The sequence below is a fragment of the Lissotriton vulgaris genome, chromosome 5 (assembly GCF_964263255.1).
Source record: "Lissotriton vulgaris chromosome 5, aLisVul1.2, whole genome shotgun sequence".
Taxonomy (NCBI): domain Eukaryota; kingdom Metazoa; phylum Chordata; class Amphibia; order Caudata; family Salamandridae; genus Lissotriton; species Lissotriton vulgaris.
The window spans coordinates 113,909,923-113,927,081 of NC_141693.1; the positions used below are offsets into that span (position 1 = coordinate 113,909,923).

Sequence of the window (17,159 nt, forward strand, 5' to 3'; positions counted from 1 at the left end):
TACTTTTGCTAATCAATATCTACATTAATCCATCCTCGAGAGAAAAAAGGTCAAAACCGAATCATCGCATATCAGTTATATGTGGACCGGGCACAGACCATCACTCTTTGGACTGTATATAACGGGGTTTCAACGTGAACCTCTTCCAAGACAATTATGAAGAATCCCCACAGTTGGCCCTTGACTTTGAATGGAACTTCCCAGAACAAACAAGGCCTAATGGTAGTCGTTGAAACGCTTGGGGAACTGGTAGTCATGCTACTTAACTACATGGGCTTCAAAGGTTCCTGCAAAATGTCCCACCCAACTGGACAAAATCAGGTGAAAAACACAGTCATACCTTGACTACACCATTTGAAATGTGGAAATGTTCAATTTAGTGGAAAATTATTGCAGTGTTGTTCTGAGAGCGGCCATCGCACTCAAGTTTCTAGAATAAAGACCAACTTGACGCAACATGCTCTGGCCTGTGTCACCAGTAAAGGGGCCTTCACTGAATACCTTAGGCGACTGAAATGGAGAGATGACTCCCACGATAAAATCATGGCTGAATGCATAAAGATTTCAAGTGGGGTCACCATTGAAAATACATCTCCAATAGCTGAGTGGTCCAACTTTACTACCCTGTTGCTTGCGAAGTTTTCACATACAAGAGCAGTTAACTCACATCCTCCGACCCACTACAAACTGTGCCCCCCCCAACCACTATGAATAGAAGCTTGAAGAAAGCCCTGAGCATTGCCCTGAGAGCAGTTTACATAAACCCAGTGAACAAACAGCTAGCGACTGAGTTTAAGGTCGCACAAAAATTCCTCAAGCAAGCAGAATGGGCCAAAAAGACCATACGCATTGACCTATTCTGGATGGCACGCTTGTATGAGAGTAAAAAGAGTAACTCAAAGAACTTTTGGACTCTTATAAATTGGTAGATAAATGGCCCAGGCAGAGCTGGTTCTGCTAACCTCAGCGAATCAGATTGGTCATCTTTTCTGTCCGAACACTTCACGTCCAGCGAACCTGCAGAAGCCCCGTCTGCTATGCAACCCAGCAACGGAGTGACCGTGGCCTCACTAGTATCAGGGAGGCTACCAGCACCGTCAGTTATCAAAGATCTGTAGGTTTTACTCCCTGTACTAATGTACTTTCCTCCTTGATGTGCCAGCTGAAACTGGTTCTGATGAAGGCCAAATCAGATGGGATCCCTGGGCCAAACAGACTTCCCCAGGTTCTATTTAAGCAGGACATCCTCTTTCGAGTCAGCACACCTATCTTTAAAAGTGGCTCTAAATCTGATCCCAGCAATTATAGCCCTTCTGGACAATGAAGCAAAAACTTTTGCAAGCTTACTCCTGGACGATATGCGACAATTGGTGGAGTTGAGGGGCCTTATTCCAAAAAAAACAAACAGGGTTTGTGGAGAAGTCTGGTACTCAACAAATCTGCTAGCAATATCCTTACTCTTAGAAAGAGTTAGGACATCCCGGAACCTGCTGCACTGTCTATTTGTGGACTTCAGGGAAGCGTTTGACTGCGTATCATTGCGTATCATTGGGGGCTCGGTGGACAAAGTTAAGGAACTGGCGTGCCCCATCAAATCTCTTTGATGAAACTATACAATTACATACCAACACGTGGATCCTTGTCAGTCAGTCAGTCAGTCAAAAAACATTATTCGGTTAGTTAAAACCATAAAAGCATTACATAGTACATGAAACCAGGTTAAAATGCAATTAAACATATATGAAAAATTGGTTGCTACTCATTCGTCCCCTTGTCAAAAGGGGCAAAGGAGCCTGCGTATCCAGGAAAATTGGAAACGAACACTTTAGTAGTCTGCTCAATGCAGATGACTTAGTTCTGCTTAGTCACATGAGAGCCGGCCTACAGCGCTTGTTAAATGAATTGCCAATGTTAACTGTATGCAAGTTAACTTAAAGAAAACCAAGATTTAAATTTTAGGCGGGAAAATCAACAAGGGGGTTGCTGGCACCTCAATGGCAATAAGATCTCGAAGGACTAGCCATATTAATATCTTGGTATTAAAACTGATGCAAGGTGCTCCTTTGCCCGGCACATGGAGGCTGTGGATACCAAGGCCTTGATCCTCCTGTCATCCTTTTCAAAACTGTCAAGCTCGCTGTGGGAGACGAGCCATTCCCTCCTTAGTCCATGGCAGTGAAACCCTGCTGGGAAGGATGGTAAGATTTTAAACAAGATGGTCACCAAGATTTATAAGGCCGTTCTTCGATGGCCAAGATCCTCATCAGCTGTTCAAATCAGACTGGAATTCGGCCTTCACGACCACGGCCTTTTTAAATCTCAGCCACAAACTGGCTTGCTAGGAGAGGAAGTCTGAAGGCCCAATTGTGGAAGGAAATTTAATCTGGGGGTGCCCGGCAACTGTATTCCTTGCACCTTGAAGAGTTTTGCAGCCTCCTGAATGCCGGGGAGCTTTGGGCTCGACTTGAGTCAAAATGTCTTCAAGTTAAGCATTAAAAGGCAAGTGCGCCTTCTCTCACGTCAGGCTGACATGGATACCTTGGCGAAGCAAGGCATGTTTGGGCCGCGATCAACTAGTATCAGCTGTGGCATCTCCAACCCTATCCGGCTCGTACATACTCAAAATATAAAAAATAGACGTTTATGGTGCTCAGGCTTGGGGAGCGGCCGTTTGTGAAACATCTTGCCAGGTGGCGCTGATCTTCGGATTCCACTATGTGCAGGGGTTGCGGCATGTATGATGAAACATTTCCGCACATCGTTTGCACCAGGCTAGCCTTGCTAGAAGAGCCGAAAGCACTCCTAAAACCTGAATGGAATCAATTAGGCAAACACTCATGACAGGAGGCATTTATTAATGCCTTCAAATACGACATTGATTGGTCAAATTTGTGGTACTAGCTGCTGATTACTTAAGCTTGGATGTAACAACATGCAAAGTGGACCCCTTTATTAGTTTTCAAACTCCTGCCTGTTTCACAGCCCATCAAGGCAGTCCCTTTTAGTCAACCAGCTCAAGTTTAAGGACTAAGCGCACTGCCTTCTCTCTGCGCAGTGTCCCCTACCTGACTTTTGGTTTCAGCTGAGCCTGTTCATAAACTCTTTGATTTGTTGCGCTCTATGAAAGGCGCAGAGAATGAAGCACCTGTTTCTTTCGAAAAGTGCAAAATGTACATCAGGTGCTAGCTCTCAGTGGGGACACCAGGCCTTTGCGCCAATTTCTGCAGATCTATTTCACATATTGCACTTTGTTCCTTATTTTTATTACTCAATGGAGTAGTTGCCTTTTGCGCCTTACCTCTGTTGATAAACGTTTGCTGCTATATAATGCATTCCACACCTTACTTTTATTAGTCATTGGAGCAGCCGTCTATATCAGCAGTATTGATCAACGCATAATGCATTGGAAGCCATTTGGCTTGCATAAGAATGGATACAACAGAAGGAAAATAGGTTGTGTAGGGCCCTAGCCTGTTCAGAGCAGAGTGCACTAGGAAAGAAAAGAAAAGTATAAAGGTACCGCTATGCTGTCTCTCCTACTCGGATGTAAGAACTCTCGCATCATCAACTTGGGGGAAATTCCCACCTAAAAGCGGGACTGGATCCTGCTTCTCTAGCCTTTAATTCAAAACTTTTAGATCCATTACTGACCAACCATAGAGGAGTCACACATAGCATAAACTCCTCAATGCACATATGGGCCCCCACGCTAGTTCTGATCTTGGAAAAAGGAGCCAGTTGCTATATTTTCTGTCCAGTGGCCATACATCTCCAGATGTTTGGCCTCCTTGGTCTAGTGGGAGAACAGCACTCTTCAGGGAAGAATCACGAGGAACAGAGAACAGAGTTCAAAGCAGAGTTGAGAGGAGACAGACTTTCTTTACTGGAAGTGGTTCTTAAGAACTCTGCAGGTCTGCTGGGAGACCAATGCCAACCCCTGGTCCTCTTAGATGGGAAGAGGATGTGGCCTTTAGGTTAGAGCAGTCGACCTCGAAGCTGGGGAACTTGGTTCAAGTCCCGGCAGGGATGCTCAACATCCTGTGATTCTGGGCAAATCACGTAATCTCCCCGTGCCTAACAAAAATGAGTGTGCCCATCTGTAACGAAACTAGTGCTCATGTAAAGTGCTCTGATACCTGATATCTTCAGGTCGAGTTTGCGCTATAGCACATTAAAAAAAAAAGTGGTTCTTGAGAACTCAGCAGGTCTGCTGGGAGACCAATGCCAACTCCTGGTCCTCCAAGATCTGGGCCAGCAAAGAAGATGGTGAAGTCACCTGCTCATTTTGATATTACAGCAGCATCCCTCTAAAATATATTGGTTGTCTTTACAAACTAACTTGGCGGATGTCAATGCTGCCTCCCACTTCTAATAACCCTTGTGTTTATTGGTTCTGATTATGTGTCGAAACATGGATGGAAACAGCCTCTTCTGCCTTTTATACTAGAACTGCAGCAGAAACCCTCCTAAAGGAGAACCTTGGCCTGACTACAGAGTCTCCTGATCTATGCCCAGGTAGGGAGATTTAATCTGCCTCTTGATGCAAAGAGCCTGAAGCACCGCACCCAGAAATAGAGGCTGGCTCTTTCCCAATGTGGGTCTGCAGCATGAGGCTTCTGCACCAAGACGAGGAAATGAGCCAGATCCGCTAGACGGTTTGTCAGAGTCTAAGGAACAAGAAGGTTTCACGTTGAAGAGCCCTCTGGCCCTTGATGCCTTGTCTGGGACTCTGATTACTTCACCCATTTGAAACAAGTTGTCTTGTTCTGATGGGAGGAAAGGGTTACGGTGTGAAAAAACAGCCTGGTGACACTAGAGATTTATACACCACTTGTGTATATCTGGTGAGTGTGGCCTCAGCGAAGAGACCTCAATACCTCACAGGCGGTAAGGGTACTCAGTATCACATCCAACAATTAAGACACCTTAACACACTTCATAGCTCCTCTTACAAAATGATCAACTCCTATGTCTTCTGAAAGATCAATGTACTTTTGTTCTGGAGGCATGCACCAGATGCCAGTTCACCAAGCAAAAGTTATAGAGGACATCTGAGTCAGCTGCTGTAAAGTCCCAGGTTGCCATAAATATATTTGAACCTGTGGAACATGACTAATAGAATGGTATCCAATTAATCAGTCGAAGTTGATTATAATTTTCATATCACCGGCGGCTACAGTTGGCTACAAGAGGAGATAACGAGAAAGCGCAATTTGGAAAGGGAAATTATACCCTAAAGAAGGCAACAAATTATATGTAGTTGTGAGCAAAAGTGTAAGGATCCAAGTGCTATTTCCGCAGGAGTGCCAGGAACCGAAGACAAGCCCAACCCGTCCCCCCTACACCTCTTGTGTCTATCAAACTCTGGAGCACAACGGTGATATGGAGGGAAAGGAGGGAACAAAACAAGGAAAGGAAGGGGGAAAAAGATTCCATGGAAAGGACAATCCAACAGGTCGGAAATAGGTGCTAAAAGAAAGAATTAAGGTCAACATGCAACAAGAGAAATCATATAACAATATATTGTATTCCTATATGTGTTTACCTAAGGGGTGTCTTGAAGTTTCATACAATTCATGCGACTAACTTTGTCCCAGGAGTTTCATAGGACCGAATCACCACAATAACGACTCTAGCAAGCCTATATGAATGAAAACATATGTATCTACAGGGTGTGCCTACTCAATGCTATTTTAAAACTAGAGCTACGGTGTTGGTTCTTACCCTATCGTGAACTGCTTGAGCAGAGGAGGTAAGAAAGTCCTAATAATGGGTTCTCAAGTCTGTAGTTTCTGAAACATAGCAATTCAAGCATAAGCACACAGATGGTTCAATTTAGATATAATTGTAAAGTTGCGCAAAGCGCTTTACCATGTCTTCAAGCTTCAAGACTGTGACGAATGCCAGTATCCGATAACATAAGGAATTCCAAAAGAACAAGGGAGGATAAATACTTAGGGAGAGGAAGGACTCTAGGTGGACCACAACTACCACAATGCCCCTGGAGCAACCAAGCACATGCCCTACCCAAGTCCGGCCGACCAACGGAACAAGAAGTCCGGTCGGCGGGAGGAAGCGGGTGCAACAGGCTGGCGACCCCCAGGGAGCAGTGGAGAGGATAGCCGGCGCTAGGAAAATGGAGAGGAACCCTCGAGTCCACCCAAACAACAAGGACGGAGGCGAAGAGTGGGTTTGCCAAGGCCCTGCAAAAGAGCAGCAAAACCTCTTAGGGACAAGGATCTCAGAAGGGGGCTCAAACAAGGGAGGTAACTAGGTCCCGCACCAACGAAGGAAAATCCAAAGACGAGAGACGGTCTGAGTACGGGAAGCAGTGAACGAAGACGGCTTGGCGGAAGTGACGCGACGCAAAGGCCAAAAACACTAGAGCGCGAAGCACCGCTCTAGGGGGGAAGTCAGGCTTTTGACTCTTGCCTGACCCCCTCGCACATGCGCGCTGCAAGGCGGCCATCTTTGCAGGTAAACGCGATCTGGCAAGCGTGACAAAAAGTATTGTGACGCACAAAGGATACATAAGCCCTGACAAAGTCGTGGGATTACACCCTTATACGACGAAATGCGCTGGCATACGGGAGTGGAAGATTGTGATCAAGTGGATTAAAATAAAGGAACAGGACAAGCACAGCAACGTGGAGATTCATTTTTTGTTGCACCATCAATTTTCATATTATTTGGCTTGTGCTTCAGAAAATTGTTAGAATTTGTGTTCAATCTTTGATTGAGTAATTTTGGAGAGATTGGGTGTACACTCTCTTTTTCCAGATGCACGGCAGGAGATAGAGATTTTGACATATGTTAATGGTTCACTTTAGAAATATTGTGTAAATTTTACATGAGCGCCTCAAATCTCTGTAGACACCCATACATTGTTATTTGCTGTAAAGAGCTGTTGACACAATGTCCATGGCTTAAACCTGGATTACTGCAGTCCACAGGCGAACAATGTAGAAGATGAATGGATGAAAGAGCAAAAAAAAGATAGGACCTTGGGTATCAAAGGAGGCCCCGCATTAGGAATTCACCAAACTTGATTAAAGGAGGAGAAACAAGGACTCCAAGCAATAGCAAATATCCCCTGGAATCTCTATGCACCCTACACTTGTTGATCTTATACACAGGATGACGAATAAAGCTGGAGAAAGGATTGAAACAGATCAATAAGAAAACTTTAAACGCCCCAGCAAGAAAGTTTGAAGTCCATGTAAGGCCCTGGGTTACCTACACTCAACTCCTCTAATCTATGGTTCAGTGTACTGATCCCATCTACATTTTAAAGTAGAGCTTGTGGGATTTGGCCTAATAGAGACTAAAGTGTCAATCTTAGCAAAGGAGTCCTTTTTGAGAAATCCAAGTTAGATGTCCTGGAACATTGGAGACATATTGCCCCATATAGTCACTACCAAAGTCACTTCAGTGTAATTAATCAAATAGTTTGTCCCCCATTTTGAAACCAGGAGAGCATAACCATTTATAATATCTACTTAGGAATGACAAATAATTCAAACTGAACAACAGTAAGGAATTACAAATGTGTCAAACTGAACAACAGTAAGGCTTATATCGACAATCAGAGGGGATGATTTAATTTCTCTTTCTGAAATTATTTGTTTTCATTGATTGTATCATGAACATAATACCCTCACATCTGTTAGTTTAATTTATGTGGCTTCCATTTTGTTTATATAAATATTTGTATGCAAAGATCATGATCTGGCCAATACAATAAACTCTAACTTGAAACCGTTGATATCATAGCCTATATATATTCATACTAAATTTGGAGCATCGTTTTTGATATTTCAGTGGTCAAGTGACATGAGTTTAGTGAAATTATGTTACCTCTTTCAACATCTGTGTTGGATCATCCGTAGTAAAATCTGACACGTATGAGCTTCCAAATCCTTTGATTATAGTACTGTAACACCATGGCGAGCCTGCCACTGGTTCGTTACCTTCATCAAAAGAATGGCCTACTTTCTTGCGACTAGTTGGCGTGGCATCTTTAGCAGAAGGTTCTTTTGAATTTTTGGAAGCCTGTGCACTTCTCGATATACTGAGTGCAGTAATGATTTTGTGTCTGCGCTCCAGAGTGTGATCTTGAGTTGGTACCCAAAGGTCTACTGCTGGAACAGGATATGTAGGGCGTCTGATAACCTTGACGGGCTCTGTTTCTTCTTCAGAGCTGTCCATGAACTCAATCTCCATCTCTTCTGTCTCATCACTGCTGCTCTCACTGCTCATTTCCTCCTCCTCTTCCGAACTATCCGGGAGGTTGCTATTTTCATTCTCATCATCCTTCTTCTTCTTCAGCCTTTTCTTGTTTTTCTAAAATAAAAACACATTAATCACACATTAGAAAACACCATCTACCAGCCATGATTGTTTACCATGACTCAGTGTTCATATGTCTTTTTTTATTGATATTCAATTCCTTCTTAGGCAAGTTCCCCATGCACTGATAATGCAAACATGATACAGACATTTAAAAAAGTGGCACTTTAAAGAACATGTACTGCTTGCTTAGATAGTGCCTTGTATGCATACGTCTTACTCTCAAGGCCTAAAATACGATTTTGGAGCTACAAACCAGCAGTTTTAAAAAAAAGCTTCTTTATAGACAAGAAAACATAATTTCTACATCACGGAGTTCGCTGGCAGACCGCACGGTACCCTGATAAAAGGAAGAGTCATGGGTATGGCCTGTAAAGTTATCTCAAAATTAGAATTATTTTAAAAATAGATGTACCCTGCCCAAAATAGCAAACAGTTTAATGCCATAAATGCTACATGCTTATATGCCCAAATGAATGTATTCAGGAAACCCAGGTTGACGAAGGATTGCTGCAGGTTAGGCTTTTTTTCTTCTCCGTCACGGTTGCTCTTGCAAAGGTGATACCTATTAGTTTTGCCAACATGTGTTTATAGAGAAACTGTCTCAACTATATCGACAGAAATCAACTCTGTTGTGAAAGAAATTGACATTTTAATTTTTACCAGTGGATTTCTTTTTCAATCTCTTTTAGAAAAAAATACAGGTCACCTCAAAAAGCTAATTATGAAAAAAGATAACATATGACAATTTAATGACAGGGCGCGAATTATCATTGAACATATGTTTAACAAGGTTAAAATAGGGGAACAACGTTGAATGGATGAAAAAGTGAACACAGTTCTTGGAGCAAATGGCATAGTTGAGTAAAGAGAGTCCAATCACCATCACAGTTTCAATGTTGTCATTTGTAAGAGGGTGGCTGTTCCTGAAAGACTGAAAAACTCCCGAATGTCATGGTAGATCACTCTAAATTTAAAGAAATTGTTGTATAGTTTCAATTGCAGTGATGTCCTTAGACCTTCACATGAGGGACCTTCTGTGTAGAGCCCAAAAGAGAAGATTTTCTGGTAGTGAAAGTTATGTCTTTAGAATGTCTGAAAGAGCCTTAATGTAGTGGGATGGGTCTATATATCATATGGAATTCACTATTTTGATGAAATACCGCAGTATCTGAAGGGCACCAATCCTGAACTTATTTGTGGTGCGACAGACATCATGAAAGGATGAACAATTCAAATTTTAATAAAAGAAAGGAGCAAAAATAAACCTTACAAAAACATGACTAAGGTGTATCCTCTGATATTCCTAGCTGCCCTTAACAAAAGTGTACCTCATGCGAATGAATAAAAGGCACTGATTGTCCTTCATGGGGTTGGTTCTTCTGGGGTGAGTTGTCTGTAGTGCCCGCTAGAAGGTAGCTGTCCTGAAGATGCCAATGGGTCGCGAAACTAAGACCACAAGTGCAGTGGGAAGCAGAGCAAGAAAAGAATAACATAACATTGGGGGTAACAGTAGTGGATATAGTTCCCTAATACTTGCAACGTAAGGAGCATTTAATAGAGGTATTCAACTCTAAACCTTTTCAGATGTTACTGCGGATGCTCCAACACAGATGTTGAGATAGGTAACATCATTTTCAGGGTTACTACTAATATAACTATGCTTGGGAAAAATCGTCTGTGATGATAGTCGAGCATTGCCCTTGGGTGGGGGAGGGGGCGGGTTTTGTTGGGTCAGTTCTTGCTATGAGACATTATGTGGGTTGTGAAAAAGAGCATGTCATTGCAGAGGAGTGCTGAGTCCTGGCGCGATGTCAGACTGATAGTGCGGATGCATGGCCATGGCAGCGGTGATAAAGTTTCTTAGCTGGATCGTTAGGGGTTTAGGCAGTTGCACCAAACGCCAGAGGGTCCTTTCATTCCTGAAGCGGCATAATATAATGATTGTGTGTTTGCAAGAGACGCATTTGGATGATGATGGGGCGGGGCATGTGGCAAAAAAGTGGAGGGGACAGGTATTCCACTCATCATACTCTACTTGGGGCGTTGATCTGGGTGGCACCTGGGATTCCATTCACACTACAGTACGCCTAAGCAAATGTTGAAGGACGCTACGTGTTATTGCGGGGCAAGCTAGATGGTAAATATATCAGAATTCTGAATACCTATGACCCCAATGTTGATGACCCAAATTTCTTTGCAGCCCTGTGGGACCTGATCACTGTAGACTTGGACATTCCCCTGATATGGTTAGGAGATTTTAATTGTGTGGTGGACACGGAGCTAGATAGATGCCCCCCTAGAAGGGGTACCAAGCCGTGTGTGACTAAGCAGTTGCAGAAACAAATGGGTGACCTGGGCCTCCGGGATGTTTGGAGGGAGCATCACCCGACTCAGATAATATTCCCTGTTTTACACCCACTCACAACACACATAGTCGCTTAGACAGGGTGTTATGGACAGAGCACCCAGCACTCCTGGGGCCAGGGATCACACATTTGGCGTCCGATCATGCGCCTGTGTGCTGCACTGTGCGGGGGGCAGCAGGAGGACAGGGTCCCCGCAAATAGCGGCTGCCCGCCGATATTTTGGAAGACCTGGTCGGGAAAGAAGCAATTTTGAACGTATTGACAAAGTATATGTCCCTTAATTGGGGCACTGCAAGTAATAGAGCTCATGAATGGGATGCGATGAAGGTGGTGGTCAGGGGAGCGGCAATGGGGCCGACGTATGGCGTTCGGAGGCAGCTACAGTCTGAGCTACAGGATAGGGAGAAAGAGTTGACTAATCCCCAATCAGGGTCACAGGGTCAAGATGATGCTCAGGAACAAGAGTGTTTAATACAGGTGCAGGTTGCAGATACCTGGAATGGACTGGACAAGTATACTCTTACAAAATATCGCCAGCGGCTACATGCAGAGGGAGATAAAGCAGGTTGATCGTTAGCCTGGATATTGCATAAGGAACAGGCTCCCCCTTTGGTTACCTGTCTTAGAACTCAGACAGGCGAGCTGGTCTATGCTTGAGCCGCTATGCTAGAAGTGTCATGGCACCACTTGCAGGCAATATACAGGTCAGACCCCCTGGTGGGTGCGGACCTATATATTGCTTTTCTGGAGGGTTTAACAATTGAGACAAGTGTCTTAAGAAGTTAGGACGGAGCTGAAAGCGTAAATCACTGAGGAAGAACTGATGGAGGCATTAGCGGAAATACCTAGGGCCAAGGGCGGGAGGCGAGGGACTGGCCATTGAGTATTATCAAGTATACTCAGAGGTGCTGGTCCGACCTTTGTTGCAAACCTTTAATGAGTCCTTTGATAGTGGACTATTGCCCCCTACGATGTGTGAGGGAGAAATGTGTCTGATTCCAAAACTGGGTGGTGTTGTACAGGACCCGGCGGCATACGGACCACTGACAATGATTAATTTGGATATAACATTTTTATGTAAAATACTGGCCAAACGGTTGGGACCGCATATGGCTCACTTAGTGCACGAGGATCAGTGCGGCTTTATCCTGGCCATAATCCGTCAATGAACGTGCGACAGCTGGCGCATGTAATGCAAGAGACACAAGGTGCCCCTGAGGAGATGTCGCTGGTGTCCATCGACCTTGAAAAGGCGTTTGACACAGTGGACTGGGGGTATTTGCTGGAAATCCCTGGGAAGTTGGGGTTGGGGCAACGTTTTTGTAAAAGGGTAAAAATACTCTATACAAATCCTGTGGTGTGTGTGTGAATGGGTCAAGCTGGGTCGGCACAGTGGTCGTTGGGAAGGGGCACCCGGGAGGGGTGCCCGCTGTCTTCATTGCTGTTTGCTCTGGCTATAGAGCCCATGGCAATAGGGACAAGACAAGAATTGGCCTACTGGGGCATACAAATTGGGCACAGTACGCACCTCATCTTGCTTTATGCTGATGATGCATTGTTTAATGTTACATCTCCGCGTGAGGCGATAACACAATTGCTGAGGTTGATGGACCAGTTCGCGATTTATTCAGGGCTGCGCATAAACAGGCGTAAATCCCTGGTGTTGCCCTTAGCGGGGATGAGAGAGATTGAGGCTGGGGAGCTGCCTAGACTGGGACTGAGATGGGAGAAGGACAATTTTAGATACCTAGGGATACAGGTGGCCCATGGGGATGCTAGGGTGGCCCATGGGGATGCTAGGTTGACCCAGTTGAATATGAACAGGGTGGTTGAGTCGCTGAGGCGCTCGGTGGAATTCTGGAACACGCTGCCATTGTCACTAATGGGTAGAAAAGGAGTGGCAAAGATGGTGATGCTGCTGAGATGCCTACATGCCTTGCAGAATGCATCGTGCCCAATCACTGCGAAAGTATTTAGGCAATTTTATTCTCTCCTGGAAATCCTGCTTTGGGCAGGAAAGCGCTGTAGGGTTGCGCTGCGTGTGCTTCAGAACCGGTATGAGGAGGGTGAACTTGGGGTTCCCAAGTTTGAACTATATTATTATGCGGCGCACCTTCAGCATGCTGTGCAGTGGCTGGATGGGGTTGAACATTGGGAAAAGCGTTTCTTTGCCGGCCAAGTGCAGCCAGAGGATCTCCCTATGATTTTGATGGAAGGAACTGGGGCCAATGTGGAGCTACCATATGTAGTTAAGCAAACAGCCTGTTTGCAGCAGAAAGCTGTGAAACGAGTGCTAGCGCGGGCTCCCTTCCATCCGGAATTGTCCATCTGGCAGTTAGTTCCGGTACGCAGAATGGTAGAAAACATGCCTTTCCAGGCATGGAGAGGGTGGCTGCATGGTGTTAGCAGATTTGTATATTAATGACACCTACCTTATGTTTGAGCAGGCGTGTGAGGGATTTGGCCTGGGTCAAGGGCAATATCTTCGATATGCTGGTCTAACGGAAGTGGCGGCGGTAACATGGCCTGTGTATCCGGATATGCCCCGGACCACGTAAACTTTAGATATATTGCTAACATGTGGAGGCGGGCGCAGATTGGTGTCTTTGTTTTACAAGTCTATGAGGGTTGATTCTGGATCATTGGCCCTTAGGGCATGGGATGCGTAGAATGTGGGTTTGCAGGAGCCGTTGCAGGAGAAAGAGTGGGTGAGGGCGTGCACGCTAACACATAAGGTGTCCTGCAATGCCCGGTTGAAGTTGCTGCACTGTAATTTTTTGAGACAGGTGTTCATGACTCCGGTAGGCTCCATCGTATTGATGCCACAAATGAATGTCCTAGATGTCATGGAGCCCATACGGGGTTCATGCATCTGGCGTGGACGTGCCCAGAAGTTCATCAGTACTGGCTTGAGGTAGTAGCACGTCTGCGTGGAAGGGTTGGATTTTCACTGGAGGCTACACCTGAGCAGTGTCTTCTAGGGTTGGTACCACAGCGCAAGAAGAGAAAAATGGGCAATAGGTTGATACATCTTGTGCTGGTATTAGCTAAACGTAAGGTTGCCATTTGCTGGATGGGTGACCAAGCCCCCTCTTTGGTGAATTGGCTGAGAGATGTAGGAGAGTGGTCATATGCATATTAAGGCATGCCGTAGAGACGAAAAGCTGTAGAGGACATAGCAAGTTGGAGAGAGCTGTGCAGGGCACAGTTGAATTTAACGGGGTTAGGCTGTGAACAGTCTAGTGAGTCCGATGGGGATAATAGTATGTAAACGCTGGTGTTGTGTCAACCCTGACCCTATATTTTGTATATGTTGCCGTCTCTGCTGCTAGGTCATGAAAAGTGTGAAGTATATTTAACTGTGCTAAGTGCTTGGGATTCTTATGCGTGAACTGAAAACAAGTCGTGGGATATGGTCTTGAAGGATTCTGTATATAACTGCTCATGTTATGTGGAAAATGTATAAAAGTTCTTAAAACAAATATATAACTATGCATGTGACTCCCATCAGGAAACATTGTAGGGCAAAGTTCTTCACTTGGATAACCCGAAACCCTAGATGAGAAAGTTCATCTCTTTTTTCCATGTTCCCCATTTGTTCGCTCTGAACATCTTGCCTTTGAGCTCTGCCGTGGTCAAAGCCTGTTAAGAAGGCTTCAGTTACATGAATTCTATTGAAATTGACAAGAGTGGACTATTTCCCAACTGCCTACTATCCTTCTGGAAATTTAGCAGCATGTGTGCAGGCAGTGCTCCTGCATAGCTGACAACAAAATATTTTTGATGACATTTAGAATTCCATTAAGACCAAATGACCCATGATCTAATCAGAGAGGCATCATTATATCATGGAGAATAGTCCCTTTCATGCATTGCTCCTACTGTACGGAAACATGATGCAAGCGTAAAAAGAAAGCGATGTGTGTTCTCAAGATGGTGACATCAACATCTGCTGCACCACAGTCTAGTAATGTTGCTCGCACCAGCAAAGGACAGGGTAGGTTCACACAGTAAATTGAGTGTCACAAGACCGAAGCAACATTCGTTCCTGATGCCACACCAGAACTGCATAAAGGGGTGAGTTGGATTGTCACCAAAATGCTACACTGCGTGTGAGGAGGGAGGAACCAGGAGGATGTTTAAGTTATCATATATGGTCTCCTTGGGGTGGAATGAGTTTGAGTGGCCCACAAGGCTATCTCCCATCAACAGAATGCCCCCACAGCATCCGCTGCCAGGCTGATTTGATAAGGGGGATTCAACAGGGGCAGAAGCTCTGCACTCAGTGCTTTAAATGGGCCGGTACTGTCCAGTACGGAGTACAGCACTTTTATTTAGAGGGGGAGAGTACCGGCACTTCTCAAGAGAGAGGTAATACTTTTAACTGGAGAATACCTGCACTTATCATAAACAAGCAGTAACTCTGGTACAGAGTACCTGCACTTCTATTTTTCCATTTCAAGCACTGGCCGCACTGATGTCACTGCCATGAAATCACCTGGACCTCTGAAGAGACCCTAGTGCCCCACGCCTCCAGTCAGTGGAAGATCAACACTTCACTCAGGTCATAAAATGCAGAGATAAACAGGAGGAGAAGCCCTGCTATCATGACAAGGAAGCAAGGTGAGGACTGCCAATATGAACACCTCTCCTGGACAAATATCAGACAATGGTCCTTTGGATCAAACAGAAAACTAATGAGAAATTCTAGATGTTCTTCTGGGATATAGGCCGGAAGAAAGGAGATTGTTGGGGAAATAAACTAGATGTGCTGGGCTGAGAGAGATAGAAAACTATTTTAGTGCTGGAAGGAAATCAGCTAAGTTGAGGCAAGCCCTCAAACCAAGAGACAGTGTTTTACATAATGGAACAAGCATGTGCAAAGCCAATACACTGATCTTGCCTTTATTTTAATGAAGAGCTTCTTCATTGATTGGGGTTTTTGTTTGTTTGATTGTGCGAATTGCTGGGTGGTAGAGTGTGAAAATCAAAGCGTTGCTAAACTGATGGATGAGTTGTTGAATGCATTGAGAAATGGATGATTGAGTACATGTATGAATGGTTGAGAAACGTATAGATGAATGAGTCCGAATACACTGACAGATGGTTGGATGAATAGATGAGTGTATTAGTGAATTGGTAAGGCAATGGGTAAGTGCTTCTGAAGTCCTAAGAAGATTCCAAAAACATATGCATATACATATATATAGGCGGTAGCTGTGCGGGATAGGACGTGAGCTCCGGTTGAACACAAAGTTCACTCTTTCCTGGCTTCCAGAACAAAGAAAAAGTGCACTCCAATGTAGCTTGCACATTAAGTTTTAATCAAATAATCTGTGGTACATGCAGGAAAGCACAAACTCCCAGTGCGATTTGGCGATCAAGTCGCCTTGGTCACAGGTAGGTTGCTTCCTCCTAGTAGGTGGTTTAAAAGAAAATTATAGGTCATCGAGATAACAGTGTGAACATAAACAAAGGGCTAGCTGGTGGGGGAACCTTTTGCGGCTGACGCTCGCCATGTTGGAATGTTACCTATTACATAATTTGTAATTACAACACCACTTACATGAAAATGTTTGCGTAAATTAGACAAGAGAATACACGTAATCGCAGCTTGTTGATAGGGTTCATGCCAATTCTCACACCTGCCAAACTCTTGACCTCAATTTGTGGGTGAACACAAGTGATCCCACTGAGATGGAAGTACAATGGACACATTTTTTGCATGGCTAGATAGGTTTGAAAAGTGGGTGACCCAATAAAGTCTATAGAGGTATTTTGTTTTCACAAGGGAGAATAGAAGTAAAAATACAGGTGAGTTGTGAGATGGGCATTCACTCCTTGCCTGAATCAGTTGCAATGAAAGCGCACTGAAGGTAGAATCAAACAACCTGGGCCACTAATCCCTTCATAGTCTGAGATGGTGAATTTCAATCACTGTACTAGGGACTGAAGTAAGTACACCAATAACACACTGCAATAGAAACAGATCATCAACCAATGCAACTATGACCAGGCCAAACTAGCGGCATACCACAGGGGAGAGCATGTATGGAAGAGAAGGCCCTGTTACTTCCTGCTCACAGGAGAAATACTTGTCATTAACATACGAACAGGAAAAGCCGTAAGACCATGAAGAGAGGCGAACTCATATAACACGAGAGAGTAATCATCACGTGTTCAATGTGCACACATACAACTTGTATACCAGTGAAATGCCTGGAGACTGGTGATCAAGAATGCATGAAGAGAGGAGAAACACTAATCAAAAGGGCCTACTCAAAGAAGACCTCAGGACATGAGCCCACCCTGCACATTTCCAGATAATGTGATTATGTTTTGTGTGGCTCCTCCTCCATAAGTTATCCTTCTGTGATCAGTCTGTCTACTGTTCATGCTCATTCACACCTCGCTCGAAACAATGGCAATGATGTCACTCAG

The 17,159-nt window shown here is 44.5% G+C and overlaps 1 protein-coding gene across 1 annotated transcript in view; it reads right to left on the bottom strand.

The window, feature by feature from the left end:
* Positions 1 to 17,159, bottom strand: part of SNAPC4 (small nuclear RNA activating complex polypeptide 4) — a 306,571-nt gene that overhangs the window by 127,861 nt on the left and 161,551 nt on the right. Inside the window, exon 16 of the mRNA XM_086921023.1 lies at positions 7,858 to 8,343. Within this exon, the coding sequence (XP_086777149.1) occupies positions 7,858 to 8,343 (486 nt within the window). The remainder of the gene's footprint in view (positions 1 to 7,857; positions 8,344 to 17,159) is intronic.